At 47.4% G+C, this 23,605-nt stretch overlaps 1 protein-coding gene across 4 annotated transcripts in view; it reads right to left on the bottom strand.

Moving 5' to 3' along the window:
* The window catches only part of LOC147247121 (protein kinase C epsilon type-like), a 52,271-nt gene extending 29,306 nt beyond the window's left edge, over positions 1-22,965 (bottom strand). The window contains exons 1-2 of one of the 4 annotated variants that reach the window (XM_086180697.1): positions 21,976-22,965; positions 3,542-3,605 (exon numbers count right to left, since the gene is read on the bottom strand). In XM_086180697.1, coding sequence (XP_086036823.1) covers positions 3,542-3,605; positions 21,976-22,323 — 412 coding nt within the window. In that variant the 5' untranslated portion in view covers positions 22,324-22,965. The remainder of the gene's footprint in view (positions 1-3,541; positions 3,606-21,975) is intronic. The other 3 variants (XM_086180696.1, XM_086180695.1, XM_086180694.1) reach the window with 3 other exon arrangements.
* Between the last annotated feature and the right edge of the window lie 640 nt (positions 22,966-23,605).

Here is a 23,605-nt window from a genome sequence, read left to right as displayed (position 1 = left end):
GTACTTTGAGTCGATGCCCAGCGCAACACTGACAGAGACCTCAATCTTCACCGCGACATCGGGGACATCATTGGCCGACACGTGTCTGACACCCACGGAACATCCAGCCTCTCGCTCCAAAGAGGAAGTGAGCATCACACATTCATTTTTATGAACGCGTGGCTTCAGCAGGTCTTCAGCCTCTGATGAAGGGAGAGTACAGAATCTTGGCTTTACCACATTCTGGTATCAACACATCAGCGACCGCCGCTTTAACTGTCACGCTGTCAGGTTATGTTGTCTTCCTTCTGACAGCAAAGAGGTTCAGGTGTGTTATCACAGGTCTGGGCTGAACTTCCGCTGAGGCGGACGGATACAGAGAGGATAAATCTTACAACTTTGGGATTTCCCTGCTATCATTTAAACAAAATCGACTCCACCGAGCACAAAGTTCCCTCCACACTCTGTCAAGGCTCCAGCACCAGGACATTCCTTCCTCTCTGTCATGATCTGGCTGTTTTCAGTCGGCCACTCTCTTAGCTGCAAGCCATCACCATCGCCATCGCCTAGCAACCGATGACTGCTGCCCAGCAACAGTGGTAGACACCGTGCTGTACACAGGAGAGGTTTCGGGGGTCTGCTGCAGTCGTCAAGTCATGAAATTACTTCCATCTCAACAGTAAAAGTTCAGGAGCTCAATGGCTCCAATGTTTTCCAAATTATGGAGCTTGAATCGGAGGGGGTTGATGACATCACACCACTAAATGCACGCGAGCCGTTTGACCTGGTCTACAATCGTGTCTTCGCCTCTTAAAGAGGAACGCATACACAAACAGCATCGCTCGGCAGGTAGCAAAGACTGAAAAAAAGAGAGAGAAATCTTTCAGGAATTGGGAGAAAACACAGGACAGGTGCGACTGTGGTGGTGGTGGTGGGGGCGCTGGCGAGCAGGAGCCTCGCCGCTCACAGAGAAGCTTCTCAAGAGGAGTTTTAGGTGACGGTGGGTCAGAGTTTGGTGGTGAGCTTGCTGTGTGCCTCCCGTCAACCCTGGATTATCTCCTGGGAATCATCGTCTCAGTGCTGATAGCAACAGAACAACATCAACATATTTCACTTGCTTTTAGCAACAGGAGGTACCTCATCAACTGCCCTGTGTGTGTGTGTGTGTGTGTGTGTGTGTGTGTGTGTGTGTGTGTGTGGATGAGAGCTAAAAGGTTGATTGCAGCTCTCAGACCTGACAGTTCACCCGTGAATTCTTGGCTATGCAAACACATTTAAGTAATGACTGCAATTTCAGGGACACACACACACATACACAAACACACACACACACACACACACACACACACACACACACACACACACTGGAGAGATAATTAAAGAATAAATTTATAAGAGGGACATTTCCTGCAGAGGGTTCTTGTTCTAATGACACCTTTTGGAGCTGCTCTGGCTCTCTCACCCTCTTTCCTGATGATGTAACTCGTCCATTAGAGAACACTCCACTTAACTAATCAATTTATCAGCCCCGCCCCTCCGACCTCCAGATAACTCCCTCTCCGTCTTTCTCATCTTCCATTCGATCATGCCAAGCTCTTAACTTAGTGCGCAAACACACACACACACACTTGTGATTTCATCTCTTGAGTTGGGGAATAAAACCTGATCCACTTGATGAGAGAAGCAGAAAATGTGTCTTCTGAAATGGAAGCTTCATTCAGTCTACGATTCAGTTTTCCACCATAAAACAGCTGGAGAAGAAGGTGTGTGTTGTGTGTGTGTGTGTGTGGGGGGGGGGGCAGGGGGTTGTTGTTTAAATTGACAATGAAACAACAGCTTAAAAGATGTGCATTTGTAGTCCAACAGGAAGTGATCATGTCAGGGATGAAGTGTGTTTGTAGTCCAACAGGAAGTGATCATGTCCTGGTTCCTCCACCAAACAGGAAGTGGTCGTCTCCTGGTTCCTCCACCAACAGGAAGTGGTCGTCTCCTGGTTCCTCCACCAACAGGAAGTGGTCATCTCCTGGTTCCTCCCCCAGCAGCCAATAGGATCGCTCCATGTGATTGTGGGTGATTGAATCAGTAAATCAGCTCTGGTGAACAGAAGTTGATGATCTTCCAGGTTCGGTTCATCAAGGTCATCTTCACTAATGAACCCTCTGATGATGCTGGAAGCCTGAACGCAATGGTTAGCAGTGCTAAGCTAACGTTAGCCTATGGAGGAACTACACCAGGGTCACATGACCTCAATGTCACCACAACAGCCTTTGCACTTCGATCACACATGATGACATTTGAATCTTGTTAGCAAATATCATTTTTTGTTGTGTATTCGATGGGTAGAACAAAACTTTTAATTGAAGTGACCCTCGATCTTGTTTTTTTTCTTTTCTTCTCAACTGAAACTCCACTGACTCTCAGACGAGGAAGCCGCATGTCCAGCAGCGATTTACAGGCATGTGTCACCTCCCCTCTTGCCTCACCCTCCTGCGTGTCTACAGTTACAGATGGAGACGCTCTCAACAGGGTTCACATCAAAAACTACAGCAGGACTCAAACAAAGCAACGATGTCATGCTTCCCCGATCATTAATTAAAATGACAAATCTCAGCGCTGAAGAAATAAAAGTCCTGTCTCTTGGATCCTCATCCGCCCCGAACTGCAATGACCTCACCACTGGCCCACGATCCAGCTTCATGAGTTTTGTCCTGATACTTTGTGTAATCCTGCCGCCAGTTTTGCAGGCTCAGAAAATTGACTTTATTTTGGCGGACATAACGGCGAGGCGGACAAACGCTGAACGTTCCTTCGCCAGTGAAGTTATACAGAAAGGAGCTTCGACCATGACATCATGTCTGTCGTTACAGCGCTGGAGTCAAACACAGAGACCGGCTCACAATGTCTGTTTTCTGATGTAATGGTGTTGATTACACACACACACACGCATGCACAAACGCACACACACACACACACACACACACACCAGCTTTAGTTGGGCTTCCATTTCAGAATGACATATTTCTAAACAAGTGAAATAATCACATCAGGCAAAATTTCACAGCAGCTGCTGATCAAATAAAAGAAGGTGGAGCCATCAAATATTTGTCATTAGTCATCAAAACCACGTTTGGAGAGGAATTCTCTTTCCGCTGTGGAAACTTGGAAACCCCAGACGCTGCCTCACATGACTCAGATGACCTCCAGCTGGAGGCGAACGCGTTTTATTTGATCATAAACCAAAACACTGGAAACATTTGATAACTGCCTGAGATGGGCGGGCCGACCGTCACAAAGGAGGAGGGATTGAGAAGGCGACACGGAGCAACTGGGTAAAAACTAAATCCTGCTGCCTGTTGATGTTATTCAAGAGCAGATAATTAAAGAAATAAAGCGAGTGACCTGGACACTAAAACAGGAGATTAGCACGTTAGCCTGAAAGCTTCTGTGACCATTATATAAGAGTGTTTTTGTGTCAGTCAGCAGAGAAATCAGAGCAGCACACCAGCCGCCATCTTGTTTTCCGTTAGCTTGACCTCGGACAGACTAAACACGGAAAACTCACCTTCACTGGAAGATCCTGAAAGGTCAATAACAACATACACCTTCCCCTCGGGCTCCAGGTCGATCTGCAGGAGGAGGATGGACGGACGGAGGGCGGAGGAAGAGTTGGGAGGTAAAGGACAAGGGATGAAGAGGAGAGACAAAGGAAGAGAGTCCAGTTATGAACAGAATCAGCAGACGTCTGCAGAACATGTCAGAGTTAGAGGCCAACACAGGACACCAGGCACACATAGGGCCCTAGGGCTGCTTGAGCCCCTGCCCTTTGTGCCCTGTGTGTGTGTGTGTGTGTGTGTGTGTGTGTGTGTGTGTGTGTGTGTGTGTGTGTTTTAATAACATTAATAAATTCCTGTTAGGGATGTAAAATAAACCCCCGGTATTCTACCGTACCAGTTTTCTTGTTATACTGGGTTGTTGTGTGTGTTGAGCCGTTTCTCTGTTCATTGCGGCGCGGCGCGGTCACAGAGACAGCGAGCGGGCGAGTGAGTGAGAGGGAGAGAGAGAAGCCGCTGCCCCGTGTAGAACTAAGGAGACGTGACAGTGGAGCGACTGGAACCTGTGAGTTCTGGTCAAACTAGTCGCCATCCATTTACTCAACCTCCTTAAATATGGGTCGCCTCCTACTTCAGAAAAACGCTCTACTTTTGGCTAATTTTCAAAATAAAATACACTGTGTTTTCGGCAGATCATAGCCTGTTTCCCTCACTTCAGGTCTGAAGTACAGGTCCCAGGTTTAGAAAGGCCTATAAGTTTATTGTGGCTTTGCTACGACTGTGTGGGCTAACAACAACATAATAATTACGACAATAATGACTATGATACAAAAGAAGTGGCGATTGCATCTCCCAAGTGACCGACACCAGACACGTAGCTAAGAAGTTAGCTTTCTATTAGTGCTTTCATTTTTAATTTGACATTAATTTCCATATCGGGAAAGGACCAAAAAAAAAAAAATAGTGCACATGCTGCCCTTTCCTGACTTTGAGCCCCTGCCCCTCTGTGCTCATGTGCACGTCCCTGCAGGACACGTCCTGTGAGCTCAAACACTCATGTAGCACATTATTTTAGGGAATAAATCTGTCAGGTTTGGCAAATTCTCAACCAAAACCGATGTTTTAATGAAAAACCGAGGTGATGCCAGTGCTAATGTCTGTTTTTGTTCTATTTGATCACAGTTTTGTGCCACAGAAACAAATAAACGACGCCATAAAAAAAAAGAAAAAAAAAGATTACTGAACTACTGAAGCGTTTCCGAGGATCTGTTCACCCTCGGCTAACTCGAGTGTGTGTGTGTAATCTAATCCTGCAGCTCTTCCAGACTTTCCTAATGCGATCAGACCAAATGGATCAAATTCTAATAGTGAAACAAGTACGTATATCAGAGTCGCACCGTGATACAGTCAAAGCAGTAAAACTACATCTAATAGCCGAGTAACTCAGAAGTGCTGAGGTACATCTGGATCTGCTCCAACCCAGAACCACGATGAGCAACTAGAAAGAACTCAACCCAGTCAGGACGGAATTCTAACCGCACCCCGGCAGTAAAGTGGCTCCTGATTGGTTCTCGTAGTTGGCGGGAAGACAGAGTGTTAGAGGATGGCAACTCTGGAAGCAAAAGAACTTAAACAGGAGGACAAGCGAGCGGACCGGACGTAACCGCAGAGCTCAACTCTCCGCAGATGTTCATAAAACCCGTCACTGCCAGGGGGTGGCGCCGAAGATGCTGCACTGTAACTCATGTGAATGTGAATATATCTTCATAGTACACCAGGTACTTTGTCAGAATTAGCTTAGAGCTTCACAATATTTAGAAAAACTGAGACTGCGTTTTCTTCCCCTCTTCCTGAATGAAGGTTTTTTCCTCATTCTAAAAGAATCTGACTGGTGTCATCGTCCATAAAGTCTCCATCGTGCATCGTGCCAGTAACTGGCCTCTGGAAGCTTCCCTATCCCATCTTTGTTGTTGTGTTGCCTGTAAACAATGATGCAGGGGCAGAAAAGACAAAAAAAAGAAAAAGAAAATCATCAAGCGATGCCACTAACATCTTCATGATTCAAGTCACATTCAGGGGAAAGCCCCATCAGAGTGACTGGTTTCCACTCTGATGAAACACACTCCGGCTCCGCCGCCAACCTGTCAGAAACTGTGTGTCGCATCCTGTTTGGTCCAAATCTCCTCGTCCAACACGCTGGAGGTTGACACACATCCTGTCGCACACATAAAGGCCTCACACTCTTTTAGTCCCACCGAGTGAAGACAACAGCTGCTCGCTAATATATGGAGGGTCTGCACATGTGCGAGTGTGTGTGTGTGTGTTTACAGAAAAAGTGTGTTTAATGGTGTGTGTGAGTTCTTCAGAGCTTGTCACATGAAAGCAAGCGGGTATCAGCCGGGGGGGCTTCTTGTACTGTACCACCCACGGTGTCCATAATCCCCCTCTGCGCGCACACACACACACACACACACACACACACACACACACACACACACACACACACACACACAGTGGACAGAGTGAAGATGGTGAACAGACGTGGGTTCACTAATGTATACAGGAGGAGATGGAAAGCAGAGGCGAGCGAGGGGGAGGCAGGGAAAGTTGTTGGCTCGTTCCATTTGAAAGTGAAAGGTGGGGGGGTTCTCTGCTGATGTGATGTTTGCTTGTTACAGGAACGGCACATTGGACTCAAAGGATCTTCATCATCCAGCGGAAGAGAACACGGAGAACACTTTGAGCTTTAACAGGATAATCGTTTTCATCCATCTGCATTTTCTAAGCGTAGGAACGGAAGGAAGGAAGTTGTTGTGGCAGATGGACAGATGAGGGCGGCAGAATATTATCATGAATCTGACAGAGAGGAGGAGGGAACTTGTCACTGCAGCCAGGATTTAATTATAGAAAAAAAAAGATAAAAGATTTAATACCATTGAAGTTTTTTGTTGTGAGAGAGTCGATCAAAGGAAGTGACAGCGCTGCTTTTCTGTCAAAGTTTATGAAGGAGTGAATTAATCAAGAGAGAAGACAAACAAAAGTTGGAGGATGTTGGCATCCATGCTGAAGAACTCAGGCGGCTAAATAGAATCCATCAAACCGGCTCGACTAACATATGACTGTCCAAAATAACCGGACGACCCCCCGCACTTCGGACAGTTCAGTGGTTTGAAATGTAAAAAAACAAACAACACACACACGTAAGCATTGACAACACTTCAGCGCTGCACTGAATGATGGAATAAAACAAAATATTTTGTTATTGATGGTCTTTATCATAGAAAACTAAAAAAAGAAACCTACAAAATACACAGGGCTGCCATAGCCTGCTAGCAGCGATGCCAGCTAACGCTAGCAGCCTTCGCTAGCAGCCTTCGCTATCAGGGAATGCTAGCCCTCAGAGGTTTTGGTTTCTCCAAAACTTAATTAGGGTACATTTCCTGTTTCACTAAGAGTCACCTGAATTGAATTTCGTGATGATTTGGCGACGTGGGCCTGTTGCAAACAGCTGCGCTGAACGACGCTAGCACACCTTTGTTATTCTAGCCGGTGAAAACCAGGCAGAACAGATTTACTGAAGCCAATCAAGGTGAGGTTTACCACGGGCTCAAATGTCTCTCCGAGCTCCCAACGTAGCATGAACAAATGTTAAAATGTGTACATGCTGTGCTTGAGTGCAGCAAGTTTTTCCCTCGACGACAGCCGACTCTCTGGCCTCCCTCAGTCTTTCCTCCTAACTACAGCCTCGAACCCAGAGACACCAAACGGAAAACATCACATGATGGGCATCTTGTTATTGGGCGTTTCTGGGGGAATCAAATACGCACAGGGAGATCATCTGAGTTTATTCACTGTTTATCTGCATTATTTTTCATATTCTGATTCTGACTTTTGACATACCTTCAGCAGTCCAGTTCAAACTCTTTTCTTTTTTTCAGTACATTTACATATCAGGAACTTGCATAACTGATTCCAAAAAAACAAAAAACAAAAACGCAACTCTGTCAAAGAGGAAAATACGTTTCCTCCGTTATGGAAACTTAGACCAATTTAAATGCTGCAGGAGAATTCCTGGTAACGCCACATTTGCAGTCCCCGGTAGACAAGTGGGAGCACTGTTCATGACATCATCGAGAGGAGACAAAAACAAACTGGCTGCATGGACCTCAAACATCCCAAACACACGCCTCCTCCCTTCCTGTGAGGTCACAGGCCTCCTGCTCACTGAGCGTGCTCAGACTCGCAGGTGCAGATGTCTCTAAATATAGAGCAGGCACAGGAAGGAAAAGACCCTCGGTGTGTGTGTGTGTGTGTGTGTGTGTGTGTGTGTGTGTGTGTGTGTGTCCACCACTTTTGTTTTGGTGCATTAATCCTCACAGCGGATGCACTAGTTTTACTCCTCTGTTTATCTGTGCTGACGGCACATGGAGGTCAAAGGCCATGCAGAAGTGATGCATTTTTTATCAGAATAGGAAGGTGGTAATGTGCGTACGTGCGTGAGCGTTGAAAACACGCAAGCAGAACACGGAACGGAAAATTTTGATAGCAACAGCTGATAAATAGAGAGTTTGTGCGCTCACGACTTGATGCGTCAGATTTATTTTGAAAAAACTCGTCTCCTTATATCAGTGTTTTCACACCATGAAGAAAGCATCAGGCCAGCGTGTTGAATCAAACCTCTTGCCAAACATGACAAGGACCCCATCATATCAGACACTGCAGGTCCTCACACTGTCTTATACGTGTTGTTGTGACACAACACTTAGCAAATATTTGGCAAACAATCAGCTGACCTGAGCAGAAGCAGGAAGGTCAACGGATAATCTATGTCTGCATAAACACTCAAACTGTTAGAAAAAGCATACATTCAACCGGGAAAATTAACATTCGAATGTGAAAGAAGCAGCAGGTCAGTGTGGAAGCGAGAGTTCCGGTGTGAGCTGCATGACGGACAGGAGTCACACAACAACATTTGCCAATTCGATAACGCTTGTAGGTCAAATGAAGGACATTTCAGTGCTAAAGTTGACAAACGGGGACTCAAAGGTCCACGTTTGGATCCAGCTGCAGGTATTTTCTTGATATAACATCCAATGTGAAGCACAACTCTAGTTATTTTAATGCAGGGAAGGGCCTTTTTTTTGCCAGAAAGTGTATTCGATGACTTTTGAGACATCTTTCCCCACTGCTAACGGTCAATACAGCTAAGCTAACTAGCAGTCAGACATTGTGGAGAAGGTCTGGAGCTCAGTTACACACACAGGGAGGAGAGAGGGGTCTCCATCTGCTTGTCTGGCTCAAGAAATGATGGAAAATAACAGAATATAGCAGATACAGACGATATCAGACACATGTTGGACGCTACATGATCCACAGCCGTCCACCGCTGTTAGCTCACTCATGACTGCCGGCTTGTTGAAGCTGATCAGCCCATGAAGTTTTAATTTCATCACATAACTAATACAGCTAAACAAGCGCTAATATTCAGCTGCTGCTAAGTTTCCCTCGCAGGTCAAGAACAGAACATCACATGGTTCTTATCATCTCCAGCGTGTGTGCATATTAACCGAATATTCAACCAAGAGTCAGATTCAATTTATTAGTCTTTTGGAGAACATCCTCAAAATGTAGAGAAAAGACACACACACACACACACACACACACGCAAATTAAATTGCAGGATGTAACTCAATTGAGCAGGTTCCCTCCATCCTGCCGTCCCACCCACCTTCCCATGATGCATCAGGAGCATGTTGACTCTGTGTGTGTGTGTGTCCATAATGATAATGACAGTCACTCTGCCCATCTGACATTTTTGATGATTATGTACCTCAATTATATACAAGATGAACTTCAACACTTGTAAACGAATCGTCAAAATTACTGACTATGAATGTAAAGACAAATTTTGCCATTCTTCAATTGATACCAAGCATCCATCCATCCATCGTCATCTTCCGCTTATTCCTACACATTAAGGGTCGCGGGGGGGCTGGAGCCTATCCCAGCGTCAACGGGCGAGAGGCGGGGTTCACCCTGGACAGGTCGCCAGTCCATCGCAGGGCCAACATAGAGAGACGAACAACCATTCACACTCACATTCATACCTACGGTCAATTTAGAGTATCAATCAGCCTCGTCCCCAAATTGATGTCTTTGGACTGTGGAGGAAGCTGGAGTACCAGAGAGAACCCACGCAGACACGGGGAGAACATGCAGACTCCACACAGAAAGATCCCGTGCCCGAGCCGGGACTCGAACCCGGAACCTTCTTGCTGTGAGGCTACAGTGCTGACCACTGCACCACCGTGCAGCCCTCTGATACCAAGCATGCAGATTTTAAAAAGAAGTTCCCTAAAATCACAAATTCTGAGATCATTTTCCACCGTGGAGGTAGTCCAGACACCGCAAGAGCAGCTAGCATGCCTAGCTAGCGTTCTGCACCGCTCGCCTGCCACTAAGACCGGCTGGTCATCCCTGAAGGTCGGAGGCCAAGAGCAGCCGAATCATGATGCGGTTCCCACCGTTTCAAATGTCTCTGTAGCGGTTTGACGTGATGCTCTCAGAAATTTCAGGTCCTGTCCCAGTAGTAGCAATAGTGCACTGCTGCACTATTGCTACTACTACTAGCAGGTCCTACTACACTACTACTACTACTTGCAGGTCCTACTACACTACTACTACTACTTGCAGGTCCTACTACACTATTGCTACTACTACTAGCAGGTCCTACTAGCACTACTACACTACTACTACTAGCAGGTCCTACTAGCACTACTACACTACTACTACTAGCATGTCCTACTACACTACTACTACTAGCAGGTCCTACTAGCACAGACAGCTACGTAACTTAGCATGACTGGCCACTCACCAGCAGCTGGGACCAGTTAGCACTCGGTCCGCAGCCACAACAGCTCAGTCAGCGAACTGTTGGCTTTCACGATATAAAACAACCACAAATTAAAGGTTTGAATGTCACATCACCACATTCTCACCTAAAGAGGTCTCAAATGGATATAAACAGGAGCGGTGGCGCTGATTAAAGTGTTGCTGATGCACCACGTTGGGACTTTTTTAATGGCGGTTGATAACGAGTGTTACTGCCACCTATCAGCTTTATTTATCAGCTGTAATTGAAGTGTCAGAGCCCTTATTACATAAGGGTTAGTGTGTGTGTGTGTGAGAGATAGAGAGAGAGAGAGAGAGAGAGAGAGAGAGAGAGAGAGAGTTTTCAGTGAAATCTCCTAGAGATTCAGACCCAAAAATAAAGGTCCTTCAGCAAGTAAGGACTCTTGTCCACACCTGTCAGCTGTCTGATCTCACTCACACACACACACACACACACACACACACACACACACACACACACACACTCAGCCTGTCAAGGTTGAAGTGAAAGCACATGACTTGAACTGCTGAACTTTTGGAGCCAATCCACTCTAGACACAAACACACACACACACACACACACACACACACACTAAATTTACAATAATCTCTTAATGTTATGTACTGCGCACTGCTCATCGGTATTTATTAGTTCCTGACTACCTTGGACAGCTGCATCTCTGGACCCAATGAATCAGGAACAGCCTGCAACACTCACCACACCGCAGGTTCTGACCAGCCATCCTGCCACAATCACGTCCGTTAACTGAAGATGGATTTTTATATTTCTACATTCATTTCAAATAACTTTGAACTCTGCTCCACTTTGCACTTTGAATAATTAATTAATATTTACAAGAAAATTGGCAACAATTGGCTGAATGGAACACACTGAAAACAGAAAGCGTGAAGTAGGGGGTTGCACCTGCCAGGGGTTTGAAAATTACAGCAGGGCGCATTGTTATTTTTTGATTGAATCTCATTTGTGCAAGCACACTTGATGTAGAAGTCATGTGACTGTGGTGTAGTTCCTTCACTGGAGGCTAACGTTAGCTCTGCGTGGCTAACCGCCGCATTTCGACTGCCGACATCATCAAAGTGGCTCATTAGTGAACGAACCAAATCACAATTTTTTTCAGCCATTCTGCACAACCCTCTGATAAGTACCGTCATAACTATGTAATATTGTTCCATGGAGCCCCCTCCTCAACGAAAGCTTCCGTCTTGAACAACACGCACAAGAACGGGTGAGAGGTGGGCACATGAACCCAACCATCGCCGGTCCTTGTTCACCAGACCAAGAGAAGAGAAACAGCCTACAGTTCCTACATCAGATGGAGCAGTAGAATGCAGTGTGCACACGGAGGGAAGCCTGCCGACACATCGCGTCTGCTATTAATCAGCACCAGCGCCGACGCGGTTGAAGAAACAAAACGCCAAGACAGAGCGAAGAGGACAGCAAGAGAGAGAGAGACAGAGAGAGAGAGATGGAGAGAGAGAGATGGAGAGAGAGCTGGGAGGACATGGTGTTTTATGTGTTCTCAGTGACAGAGAGCACACGGCCTCTTTGGAGTGACACACTGCAGACCCTTCACACACACACACACACACACACACACACAGAAATGATGCCTCATAATACAACATCACCATCACCAAGCCTTACTAAGTGCTTGCTGTTATTTCAAATGTCTGCAGTCCAAACACCAGCAAACCAATAACACAAGAACAGGAACTTCAGTAGAGTTAAAAGTAACACGGATTACAAAAGTTTTAAATCCTATTCTGACTTTTCCAGAATTTCCGGGTTGACCTCTGATGCCACGTGAGGAAAACATTCAGTGGTACTGTCCAGTGTATAAAGTTCACATCCATGTTTGCCCACACACACGACGAGTACAATGAAGTGGTTTTTAAGTGTATTTTTGGCAAAACGGAATTTAGGACTCGGTAAAGTGGTATACGATTTTTGGGCAATTGGTGTTATCACTGTCGTGTGTTAGGGGGCGCTATTGTGCACCTTAGGAACTGCAGGTCTCGGTCCCAGAACTAGTGAACAACAACTTCTCAAAACTGGAAGATGCAGCAGACAGATGGATGTTGTTTGTCTCCAGGGGCCTGTGGAGCTGCACCGGGCCGACTGAGCAGCACTTAAGTCGGGCAGAGAAAGAAGGACGCTGCACTGGATGTGTACAACACCAAAAAAATACTATGATTGAGATTATATTATATATACACACACACACACAAACACACACACACACACACACACACACACACACACGCACAGTACATGGCCCAGCACTGGTGGAACTGATGACATTGAATACATCCAGAAAAATGACAGAACATTCTGAAAGAGAGACGTTGTGTCTCTGCAGATATCAGCACGCCACCTTCACTGTCATAACACTTGTCTTTATTGGTCTCTCATTCTCAGATGGGAAGAGACCACCCACACACCCATCTGCCTGTACTCTAGTCTCCCCACACACGCGTGCACACACACACACACACACACACACACACACGCCTATAACTATATATACACCATAAACACACACAAGATGCATAATGTTACTTTGCTTTCCTAATAAGCAGGACCATAAACACACCACGCCACAGGACACACACACACACACAACTCTATATTATGGCTTGCTCTTGGTTATTTGCCAGTTCTCTTGTACAGTGTAATCTGCTTGAACCACCTGTCTATGAGTTCTATAACACACACACACACACACACACACACACACACACACACACACACACACACACACGCCTTCAGCACTAACTCAAAACATACCTGCAGCATTAGTCTACCATCAGTTCCTCTTAAAGATTCATATTAGGGCTGTGTGGCTTTTATACACAGCAGACTGCAGAGCTGCGAGGGCCTTGAACGCACCACGTGACACACTTAAAAAAATCTGCTTCATCAACATCTTGCAGCGCACCTTTGGGGGCAGGGCTGTGTGAGAGCAGGAATAAACAAACTCTTGTTTTGTGGATTCACCCAGCCCAGTCAAAAGGAACTTTCCCACAAAGTTTTTGTGATACAAGCAAATCAACACGCTAACGTTGCTGCTGTTGTTAGCGTAGCAAGCTACCAAGCTAATTTCTGAGCAATAAACAACAGTTATCGCAGCTACAAACTCATACTCTTAGAAGGTGCTGCCATTAAATTTTCAAGCTAATTTTAAGCAAACTGTGGATATGCCAAATAGAAGGAAAAGCATATTCGCTGTGATGTCATTTGTTGATTGAGTGAATAAAATAGGCTATAGAATCTCACCTGAAGATGGCGGTATGGGGAACTCTGAGCATAGCTGAGGCTGAGACAGAATAGGAGCAGATATGTTGTAATGGTTCTTACATACCGGCTCCTATGGGACATGTTGCTGCTGTCCGGAGAGTTTTAAGAAAATCCACCATGACGATGGCCAAAACAACCAATCAGCTGGTGAGTTCAAGATTTGCCAGGTCAGAGGTTATGTGAAGGGTTTCTATCTCTGGTTTGGCACATTTACTACTAAAAAAAAAAAGCTAAATAAGTACAAACAACATTTTTTTAACGATATTTGGGGAGATCTTTGGAATTTTGCCATTTCCATCAGACTTCTGGTGCGATATTTCAAAATCTGTTGATGGAAACTCGACTAGTGTTTGATGAACACCCGACATTAGTTCTGTACGTGGCTACTTGGCTTGACTATTTGTTTGTCGCCCTCACACCTCAACACATAATAGTACTACTCTCCATTGAGCTGCCACCAAAGACAGCTTCAGAGACAGCGAGAGCCTGTTTGCTAGCTCGTAGCACGTTAGCTTGCCTTTCCTAGCATTGTCTGCAATTTCTTAATGAGGGACCTCACAAAGACTTCTTAAGTCACGAATGTTCCTTTAGGAATGAACGTTGACTCGTACCTCTTTTGTTTTTGTGAAGTTCCTCCTTTTGTTTCTTTTTTTGTGTGACTTTTGCCCCGTTTCCACACACATCCACAGTCTTTAAGTTATTATAACACACCGGAGGTCAATTAATTTACTGGCCACTGAAAAAAAAAGTAAGTTTTGTTGTTTCGTCGAATAGACCGTGGACGGTGTCCGAGTGAAAACCAGCTAACAGGCTAGAAGCGAGCTACATAACAGGGCTTTGCTGTGAAGGGTTCTGTGAAGAAGTTCCATACGTCTAGCAGCTGAAAAAACAGATCAAATTCGCCTCAGTAACAAACTTGGAAAGAACCGACCTGCCTCAGGTCAGCTTAAGGTAATGTGACTGTTCTGTTTGTTTGTGCTGTTTATCTTGTTGTCTGCGTGGTGTCCATGGCAACCCAGGAAAGATGGTGCCTTTGGGCCTGTTCAGGAGCTTTTAAGGATTTCATATCTCTTGCTGAGGTTGAGTCAAAGATTCAATCACCAATGTCACGTAGTCAACGGAGCCTTAAAGAACCTTACATGTATGTTAACCTAATAACACACTCAGATGCATTCCTCTCTTTCTCTCTCTCTCCCTCACTCTCACACACACACACACACACACACTGTAAAACTCTGGGACAGCTTGTGTATCACATGAACCTTAGTCAAGCCACAGTCATGTGGCTGTGAGGATCCACAAACCAACCAACATCTACAAACAGGGCAGATACTCAGGCAGGCTGACCCCAGTCACAGCCACTCCAAGATGAACTTTGACAAGCTAACAAGCGAAACTAAACCTCCGCACCATTTCTGCACACCCTCACGTCCAATCTCTGAACTACCATCCTGCCTTGCACGCTGGATGAAATTCATCTTATCTTATTTATTCATGGATGAGAGTCATCGCCGTCCTCCGCTTATCTGGTGGGTCCGGGTCGCGGGGGCAGCAGCCTCAGCAAAGAGGCCCAGACTTTCCTCTCCCGAGCCACATCCACCAGCTCTTCCGGGGGAATCCCGAGGCGTTCCCAGGGCAGCCGAGAGATATAATCCCTCGTGTCCTGGGTTGGCCTCGAGGCCTCCTCCCGGTTGGGCATGCCAGGCACACCTCCTGAGGGAGGCGTCCTCACCAGAAGCCTGAACCACCTCCACTGACTCCTCTCAACATGGAGGAGCAGCAGCTCTACTCTGAGTCCCTCCCGAATGACTGAGCTTCTCACCCTGTCTCTAAGAGAGAGCGCAGCCTCCCTGAGGAGGAAACTCATTTCGGCCGCTTGTATTTGCGATCTCGTTCTTTCAGTCATTACCCAGAGCTCACAGATGAGGGGTTGAACGTAGATTGACTGGTAAATCGAGAGCCTCGCCTTTTGGCTAAGCTCCCTCTTCACCACAACGGACAGGTTTAGCACCCCCATCACTGCATATGCCGCCCCAATCCGCCTGTCAATCTGAGGCAGTACCTCCCCCCCGACCTGGAGTGGGCAGGCCACCCTTTTCCGGCTGAGGACCATGGCCTCAGACTTGGAGGTGCTGATTCCCATCCCAGACGCTTCACATTAGGCTGCGAACTGTCCCAGCAGGAGCTGGAGGTCCTTAAAGGCCTCTGCACGTGAACTGTAATAATGGTTTCAAGAACGAGGCCCTGGATAACTGGGAAAATACAGCGTCAGTGCCAATGTTTTCACTGCATCGAAATAGGAATGAGTCAACAAGGCGCCCGACCACGCAGACGGGCGTTAGTACCTTGCTATTAAAGGGTGGGTGCGAAAATGACTACCGGGTTGGTCAGAAACTAGCAATAACATCTACACTGCACCCAAAATGTACATTAACACGACCGCAAATAACTGAATGAAAACAGCAGGGGGGGGGGGGTGTCTTCTTTTGTGCTTCCCTTCCTTCTCTGGGAAGTAAACTCTGACAGTGAAAACAGGAAGTAGGGCCTACCCTGTGACTCAAACACACTGCATTTATTTTTAGACTCACACATACACATAAACACACACACACACACACACACACACACACACAGCCCAGCCCCCGTTTCCTCCAGTCCGTAGAGAGGACACCCCTCTACTACAGCCCACAGGGAAGCCAGGTCAAGAGGAGAGCGAGCTCTTCCTCTTCTCTCTCTCCGAGCGAGAGTTTACAGCGGCTCGGGCAACCGCACGAGACTGCAGTTAAAATGTGCCGGGAACCTGATTGGCTTCTCAACAGGTTTTTAAAAAGGAAAAAAACAAAACAAAACATCTGGTGTTCTGAAACGTTTGACCGTTAGAGGAGTTGGAGTCACTAGAAAGTTGTTCCTCCCAAACAATCATTTTGAAAATATTAGAAAGTTTTAAACATGCCCTCAAAAACAGTTGCTTTATTGATCTGGCGCGTGAACGGTGTTGCATAAGAACTCGTGTGTTGCTTCGTTCCAGTCTGCAGCTGCACAGCGATGGGAATTCCCTCAGACGGCCGGGCCAACCGTCGACAGCAGCTAATGAGGCTACAGGAGGCGACGGGAACTCATCAGGTGGGCGAAGTCAACTTCACTTTCAGTCTCCGGCAGCTGAGCCGTGTTCGTTGACGCCTTCGACCGCAGGACAACCACAGAGAAATAAGTCTGTCACAGTAGCAGCGCCACACTGACAGCGTTACAACCACAGCTGGAAACAGGCTGGCAGAGGGACGACTCACACGGCGTTCCCTCACACACCGGCCAAATACTTAACAAGAAGAACTCTACAGTCCTACTGATCATTTCATGACATCCAACTTCTCCAGTTCCGGTCAGATACCTGCATTTGGGTATTTGCAGGTACAAGAACGAATCCATATTTATGTGCTTGTTGTAGGAGTGGTTATGTGTTCAGTATGGGATTTAAAACCCTTTTTTAAGGTCCTGTCCCCCTTGAAACGCTAAGCCTCCTGCTGTGTACCCCCCCACCGGTGGCGAGCAGCTACGTTAATGCGAGCTCAGTCAGGAACGGTGCTGGAAGCCACAGGACAGATGTTTTCGACAGTCGGGACTCTGGTGTCAGCAGATGTGCTCTAACGGGAGCAAAGTGGGATTCTCTCAAATGTCGATTCATGTCTGACCAACGCACCCGTCTAATTTAACCTCAACACAGTGGCTCCGGAACGCCTTGAAGGAATGTCTTCAAATTTGGCTCAAATGTCCACTGGGTCTCGAGGATGACTACAAAAATACTCTGGTGCTAATACTCTCAAAGCTCGCCGTCATCTGACGTGCGATGAGGGATTTTTACCAAATTTTCATCCTTCAGGTTCCCCGGTAAGTGTTTTTTTGCCTGATCAGGAAACAAAACGGCGTTCCCTGTCATTCTATCATGCGTGTTCCATGCAGGACTTTCTGATCATTTAAACAAGATATTTAACACATGAATGCACATTTCTAAAAGCCTACTGGCGAGATCAAACGCTGCCCCCCCCCCCCCCCCCCCCGTTTCCTCCCTCCCTCACTCAGCCATTCCAAATCCGACAGCGTACTTCAACAGCCTCTCTGTCTTGCTCTGGTCCGGCTCTCCCTCCCGTCACTCACTCTGTTGTCTGGTACAACACTTCTGTCCTCAATGACAAGTCCTAACAAGGCGGCTGCCTACACATGAAATCACCAGGGAGCAGAAACTCCTGACAGATTTAAACACCTAATCTCCCGTTTCTCTCACCAGCAGCCAAACAGGACTGCCGTTTGCTCACAGGACCGCATTTACTGGAAATCACAAGGTCATTGGATGCATTTTAAACCATCCCAGTTTAGCGTTCAGCGGGGGGATGTAACGCACCTCGTTTACCATCACTACAGATGTTCTGACACCATTCATTCCTTACACGCCTGAACTTTCTTATGGAACAACGCTGCGTCGGTTTAGGCCCAAAGAGGAGTTTTAAGGTCCTGATGTTACACGGACTGAAATAAGCATTCTTGACAGTGTCGGAAGTGCTTCCACACTGGGAGAAACGCTGCACTACAGCCTCTGGAAACATTTCAGGGATTTACCAATGAATTCCAGGACATTTCCATGCCTTTGAGGAAACTTCCACCACCACCACACAATCTCTGAAACGGCTTTTTTCAGGATGTAATTTCTGAGTTTTCTGCGTCGGTCTTCACTGAGCTCACTGAGTATACTCAAATCTGCAGGTATTTGTGACGCGATTTTTTTTAAAAATAATTTTCTGGCGATGTGTATTTTTCACAAGCGTGTAAACCCCGCAGCCCTGCAAACACCACAGGGGACCAAGACTATGCAGAACTTCTTCCCTCATCACTTGGATACACGTTCAAATGAGTGTGATAAAGACCAGCCTGACGTCGCAGCTCCTCCCAGGGGGTTCCTGTTTGATTCTGTCAGTAGGTCAGTAACTCCCAGAGCCGATGAAAAAGCCCGAGTGCTTTAATTTCGGCGAGTCGGCTTTGAGCATCTGCAGTGTTTTGCACCACCTATTACTCAACCTCTTTTCTCTGCATGCATGTGCTGGCTCAGCGGGTATCTCACGCTTCCATCTCAGGCCTCTGTGTGCAGGCTTGCAGGAGATCATGACATTTTGTTTCTAATCGGCAGGTACAAGTTCTGACATGGACATGAGGTTTCTGTTCACATGGGCCCCGCTAACCGAAATGTAGTATTTCAACATCAGAGTAGCGTGGGAGCGTTAGACTCAGGGTTACCTCAATCAATGGGAATCAATGCTACCTCGTTAGCTGTGGAACACCATGAGACGAGCGCCGGGAAGACGATCAAATCATCAGTTCAAGTCTAAACACTTGAGCATCGCTCTGTGTTTCTGGGGATAAGAGGAGTTCTGTACACACGGTTTCAAAGCCACTGTGAGGGTTTCTCTGAGAACAAAGATGAGGCGCTTAAAAAAAACACAGGGGAAGATGACAATGCTGAGAGGAGCTGAGAAAGAGCTGGTGAGAAACCCTGAAGAAAGTTAGAATAGTTGAGCTGATGCCTTCACTCCTGCTCGAAAAATACATCCCTCCTTCCATGTTCCCCCTCTTCTCCTGTTGAGGGTGGTGGGGGTGGAGCCTATCCCAGCAGCCTCCCCCCTGGACGGGTCACCAGTCCATGGCAGGGCCAACACATAGAGACAGACAACCATTGGCTCTCCCAGCCACGCCTACGGTCAATTTAGAGTCTGGATTAACCTGGTCCCTCTTGATGTCTTTGGACTGTGGAGGAAGCTGGAGTACCAGAGAGAACCCAGCAGGAACAGGGAGAACATGGAGACTCACCCAGAAAGACCCCGTGCTGCAGCCGGGGCTCCACCCACAACCTTGTTGCTGGGGGGCCACAGGGAGGACCACTGCCCCACCGCGCTGCCCTGCTTGAAAATTGTTAAAATATATTATGTATTTTACTGTGCTTTATTTATTTTTAAAAAATCATAAAAGAGGTGTTCCATTTGTGATGATCACACATATTAAAGGACAGGGAATGAAACTAAGTATCGAGGATAGAAAGAAACTAGCTTTGCGATTCTTTTTATTTGTGTTCCAGACAACCTCTGAAGTCTCGTTTAGCCGCTTGTTAGCAACCACCATTTTTTTAAGACGCTCAAACGGCTTCAGAATTCACAAGTGTGGTATTTACTGATGTATTTTAAGCCTTAAAATACCTTAAACCAGTGTTAAACACAGCTCTCCTTTCAGGCAGTTTAACAGAACCCGACTCCGAGGCCAGGGAACTTATCGCCAGGATTCAGGATTGATTCCTGCGCTGCTCTGTTTGAAAGAAACAACCAAGCACTGCCAAAACGACTTTTAAGAGATCTGGTGGTCATGGTCGGCCGGTTCAGGAAACAGTTTTTCAGCGTGTGCGCAGAGTCAGCATCTTTCATTCAACCGAATTGTTGCCATGCCAGTTTTCTTGCTATGTCCACAGGCATTGGCACACCGTGTTCATTTGGATAAATTCCAGTTGAGTACAGTCTTGGCTTCTCGACACCGCTGTCCTCGGCCCGGCAGCAGCACCAGCCGAGCTACTAAAGAGTGCACACATCACTCAAGGAAGACAGCAGAAGTCTTATTTTAACACCCAGAACCGAAGCAGCTGAGCGGAGGAACGGATGGCGGCGGCCCTTCCCTCAACAAGTGCCTTTTCACACGAGCTTATGTCAGCATTACTCACTGGGAAACTCAAGAGGCTGTTTAGTTCTCTGGAGGTGATGTCAAGTCAGACATGACATAACGCCTGATGCAGGGGAAGCGGAGACACATTCTACCCGGGGAGCAGCGTGTGTCACAACCTGGCGGAGACCCATCATCATCATCATCAGATTACTGAATGAAAACAGGTGAGACACAGTGTGGAGGACGGAAACGTTCCGCTTCTGACCACACGGAGGAGGTCAGAGGGCTTCGCGTGTTTCCGGAGGGCCGTGCAGCAAGCGAGGGGTCACCGCCTCCATAGCCACGTCCCCGGCGACTGAGGCTAACCGACTAAACGTCCAAAGAAAAATGTGGGATTAACATAAATATTAAAACTGCAGGAGTGTCGTTCTCATGCTGGGGGACCTGCGAGGAAGCCACGTCTCAGGTGACTGGCAGGTGTCACGCACAGCTCAGAGACACAAAACTGATCATGTAAAACTGCCAAGAGTCGCCATCTCCTGGACTGGAGGGTTAAATATCCGCTGTTTACACAGCCAGGCCCGGGAGCTGGACTGTCCTCCTTCTCCTCCTCCTGCCCCATCGTTCCTCTCCTTCATCCCGCTCTCTAAACCCATCCCTTGCTCCGTCTCTAATGGAGACGACGGCCTCATCAATAATCAAACACCTGTCGGCTTCATCAGCTTCAGACAACAATAAACCGTGCACGTGCCCGCGTGTGTGTGTGGGTCACTAGTCTGTCTGACGGGAACAACACAGCGAACAAGGCCTCCATTTATTTCCTGTGTGGTGACTGGTGTTGTGCGTCTGAGAGACAGAATATCTACTCATGCCTCTGCAGTTGACTGTGGATTAATATTCCTCCGTGCCCTGACACAACTGCTGGATTAATAGTCCAGATATCAGCTGGTACAGTCGATGATGATAGTGGCACGGACGCACTGGACGCCAACCAGCCGGGGCCACTGGGGCCCAGGAGCACCCAGTTGGCTGTGTGTCGAGTCCTTAGTTCTACATGATTAGACTGTGTGTATGCGGGCTGTGTCAGGACACGTCTGGTTCACAAGACCCGATCAAATCATGTGAATTCTCCAAACAAAAACTGCTGATTCTCCTCTGTGGCGCTCTGGTTTTGGTTGATAATCACAGTAACCGGGGAGACACCACGTTGGATTTTCTTACAATAAATTTAGCTGATATTTACTGATGTCATCAATATAAAAACAAGTTTATAAGATATTCTCTTCTTGAAAACTTACTGAAAACCCTGTAACTGAGTTTCTATAGGACACAGAAGCTGCTACATGGACTGCGTTGAGGGAAACTGTGACCAGCACAGACAAAACCTTGGTTAATCCAACAGCCAGCAGGTAAAGGAGTACTACTACTTCTACTACCACTACTACGACTCCTACCACAACAACAACTACAACTGCTGCTGCTACTTCTACTCCAGCAGCAGCAGCAGCAGCAGCTCCAGGGAGGGCAGCTGTCTGAACATCTTACCCAGTCCTCGAAGTGCTTGCTGCCGTTGTGCAGGATGTCCTCGAACTGGATGATGCAGTTGGCCACGAAGTCGTCGTAGCCGATGGGCGCGTCGTGGAAGACGGACAGCTCTATCACGCGGCCGTCGTGCACCTCAGTGGTGAACTCGTCGTTCCACGCCGGGCTGTTGGTCTTCTGCTTGGTGCAGGTCTGGCCCACGCGGGAGTCGTCCACGTTCAGGGCGATGTACGTGTCCAGGAGGAAGGTTTGGGTTTTGGGGCCGACGGCGTGACGCAGGGACCACGCCGTGGGTTTGAGGTCCAGCGCCTCGCGGATCTTGATCTTCAGCTGGCCGTTGAAGACCACCATGGCGGCACCTCTAGTCCTGAACCGCTGTTCAACCGGTGGTCCTCCTGTAGAGCAAACGCAGCCCCCTCCTGGTTAAACACTAATCCCTGGGTCGGAATATCTGGCCTCCGAATTCCTCCACAAACCCTCCAAAATAAAGCCGTCGGTTTCCCAGGGTCGCCCTGCTCAGAAGTCACCGGCGGGAGCAGCTGCCAACCGGCGAGGCAGCACCGACGTCGAGGCCCCAGATGTGACTGGCATGTCTTTATCACCTCCCGAGTTACTCCAACTCAGTTGGGTGCAGCAGGGCCCCGCCGAACATGTGTTGCATTGCGCCGTGAGGAGAGAGGGAGGCTCCGGCTGCAGCCGCGGCGCATCGGGGATGTTGGAGCCGGGCTGCTGCGACCAGACAGCGGCTGCACACAGCCGCACCAGAGGCGGCCAGGAAGGGGTCGAGACTGTCGCGGTTTGGTGGGTGGAGAGGGGCTCCCGGCCTGGTTTACTCCCGAGATTAACTCACGGAGGACATACCTCTGGCAGGTCGCCTCCCGCCGACTCCGTCTCGGTCTCACTCCCGGTGCAGGAAATGCGCGAGAGAGAGAGAGAGAGAGAGAGAGAGAGAGAGAGAGAGAGAGAGAACATACGTCAGATTTCTCCGAGGCTCCTGGTGTGACAGCCGGGGGAGTGCGACGCAGCTGGGGGGAGGAGGAGGGAGGGGGCGACGAGTGCTGGAGAAAGTGGATTTTAAACGCATTACATTCCAGCAAGGTGCCCTTGAGCAAGCCTCCCTTTAAAACACCAGACCACAGGTGCGTCGCTAGAAAACCAGGCCGAGCCCATCTGCAAGGGGGCACCTCGGAGGAGTACACACAATACTACAATTTACTCCATTGCTTTAAGTTGCTAAGTTTTTTTCCCCAAAAAATTGTTAATTCATATCAATAAACAGGTTTGAATATGATAGTGTTGTATTATTTTCCCTTTTATTTGCTGTCCTTTTTGCTATTTTTTTTCCATATCGATGTAATTTTCTTATTTATTTATTTGTTCCAACTTGCCAAAGACCCTTTACCATCAGAGTGGCTTGATTTCTGCGCTTGAACACAAAAGACGCGTCAGAGACGGTCGCAAACGATGAGGAGAAAACTGCTTTGATGCCTGCAGACGGTCTGTCTGACATTTGTCAGGTTCCCTCCAGTTTGTTTCTTTCAAACGCACAAGGAAATTGCCACAGGTTACAAGAAAACGTGGAAAATATTCATGACAATCATCAAATGTCTTGTTGTTAAAGACCAGATCGCTG

Source organism: Aulostomus chinensis, chromosome 16, assembly GCF_037954235.1.
Source record: "Aulostomus chinensis isolate RoL2024-O1b breed Wild chromosome 16, RoL_Achi_v1.0, whole genome shotgun sequence".
NCBI lineage: Eukaryota > Metazoa > Chordata > Actinopteri > Syngnathiformes > Aulostomidae > Aulostomus > Aulostomus chinensis.
Note: the sequence above shows the minus strand (reverse complement) of the source record. Positions and strands in the feature narration are given on the sequence as shown.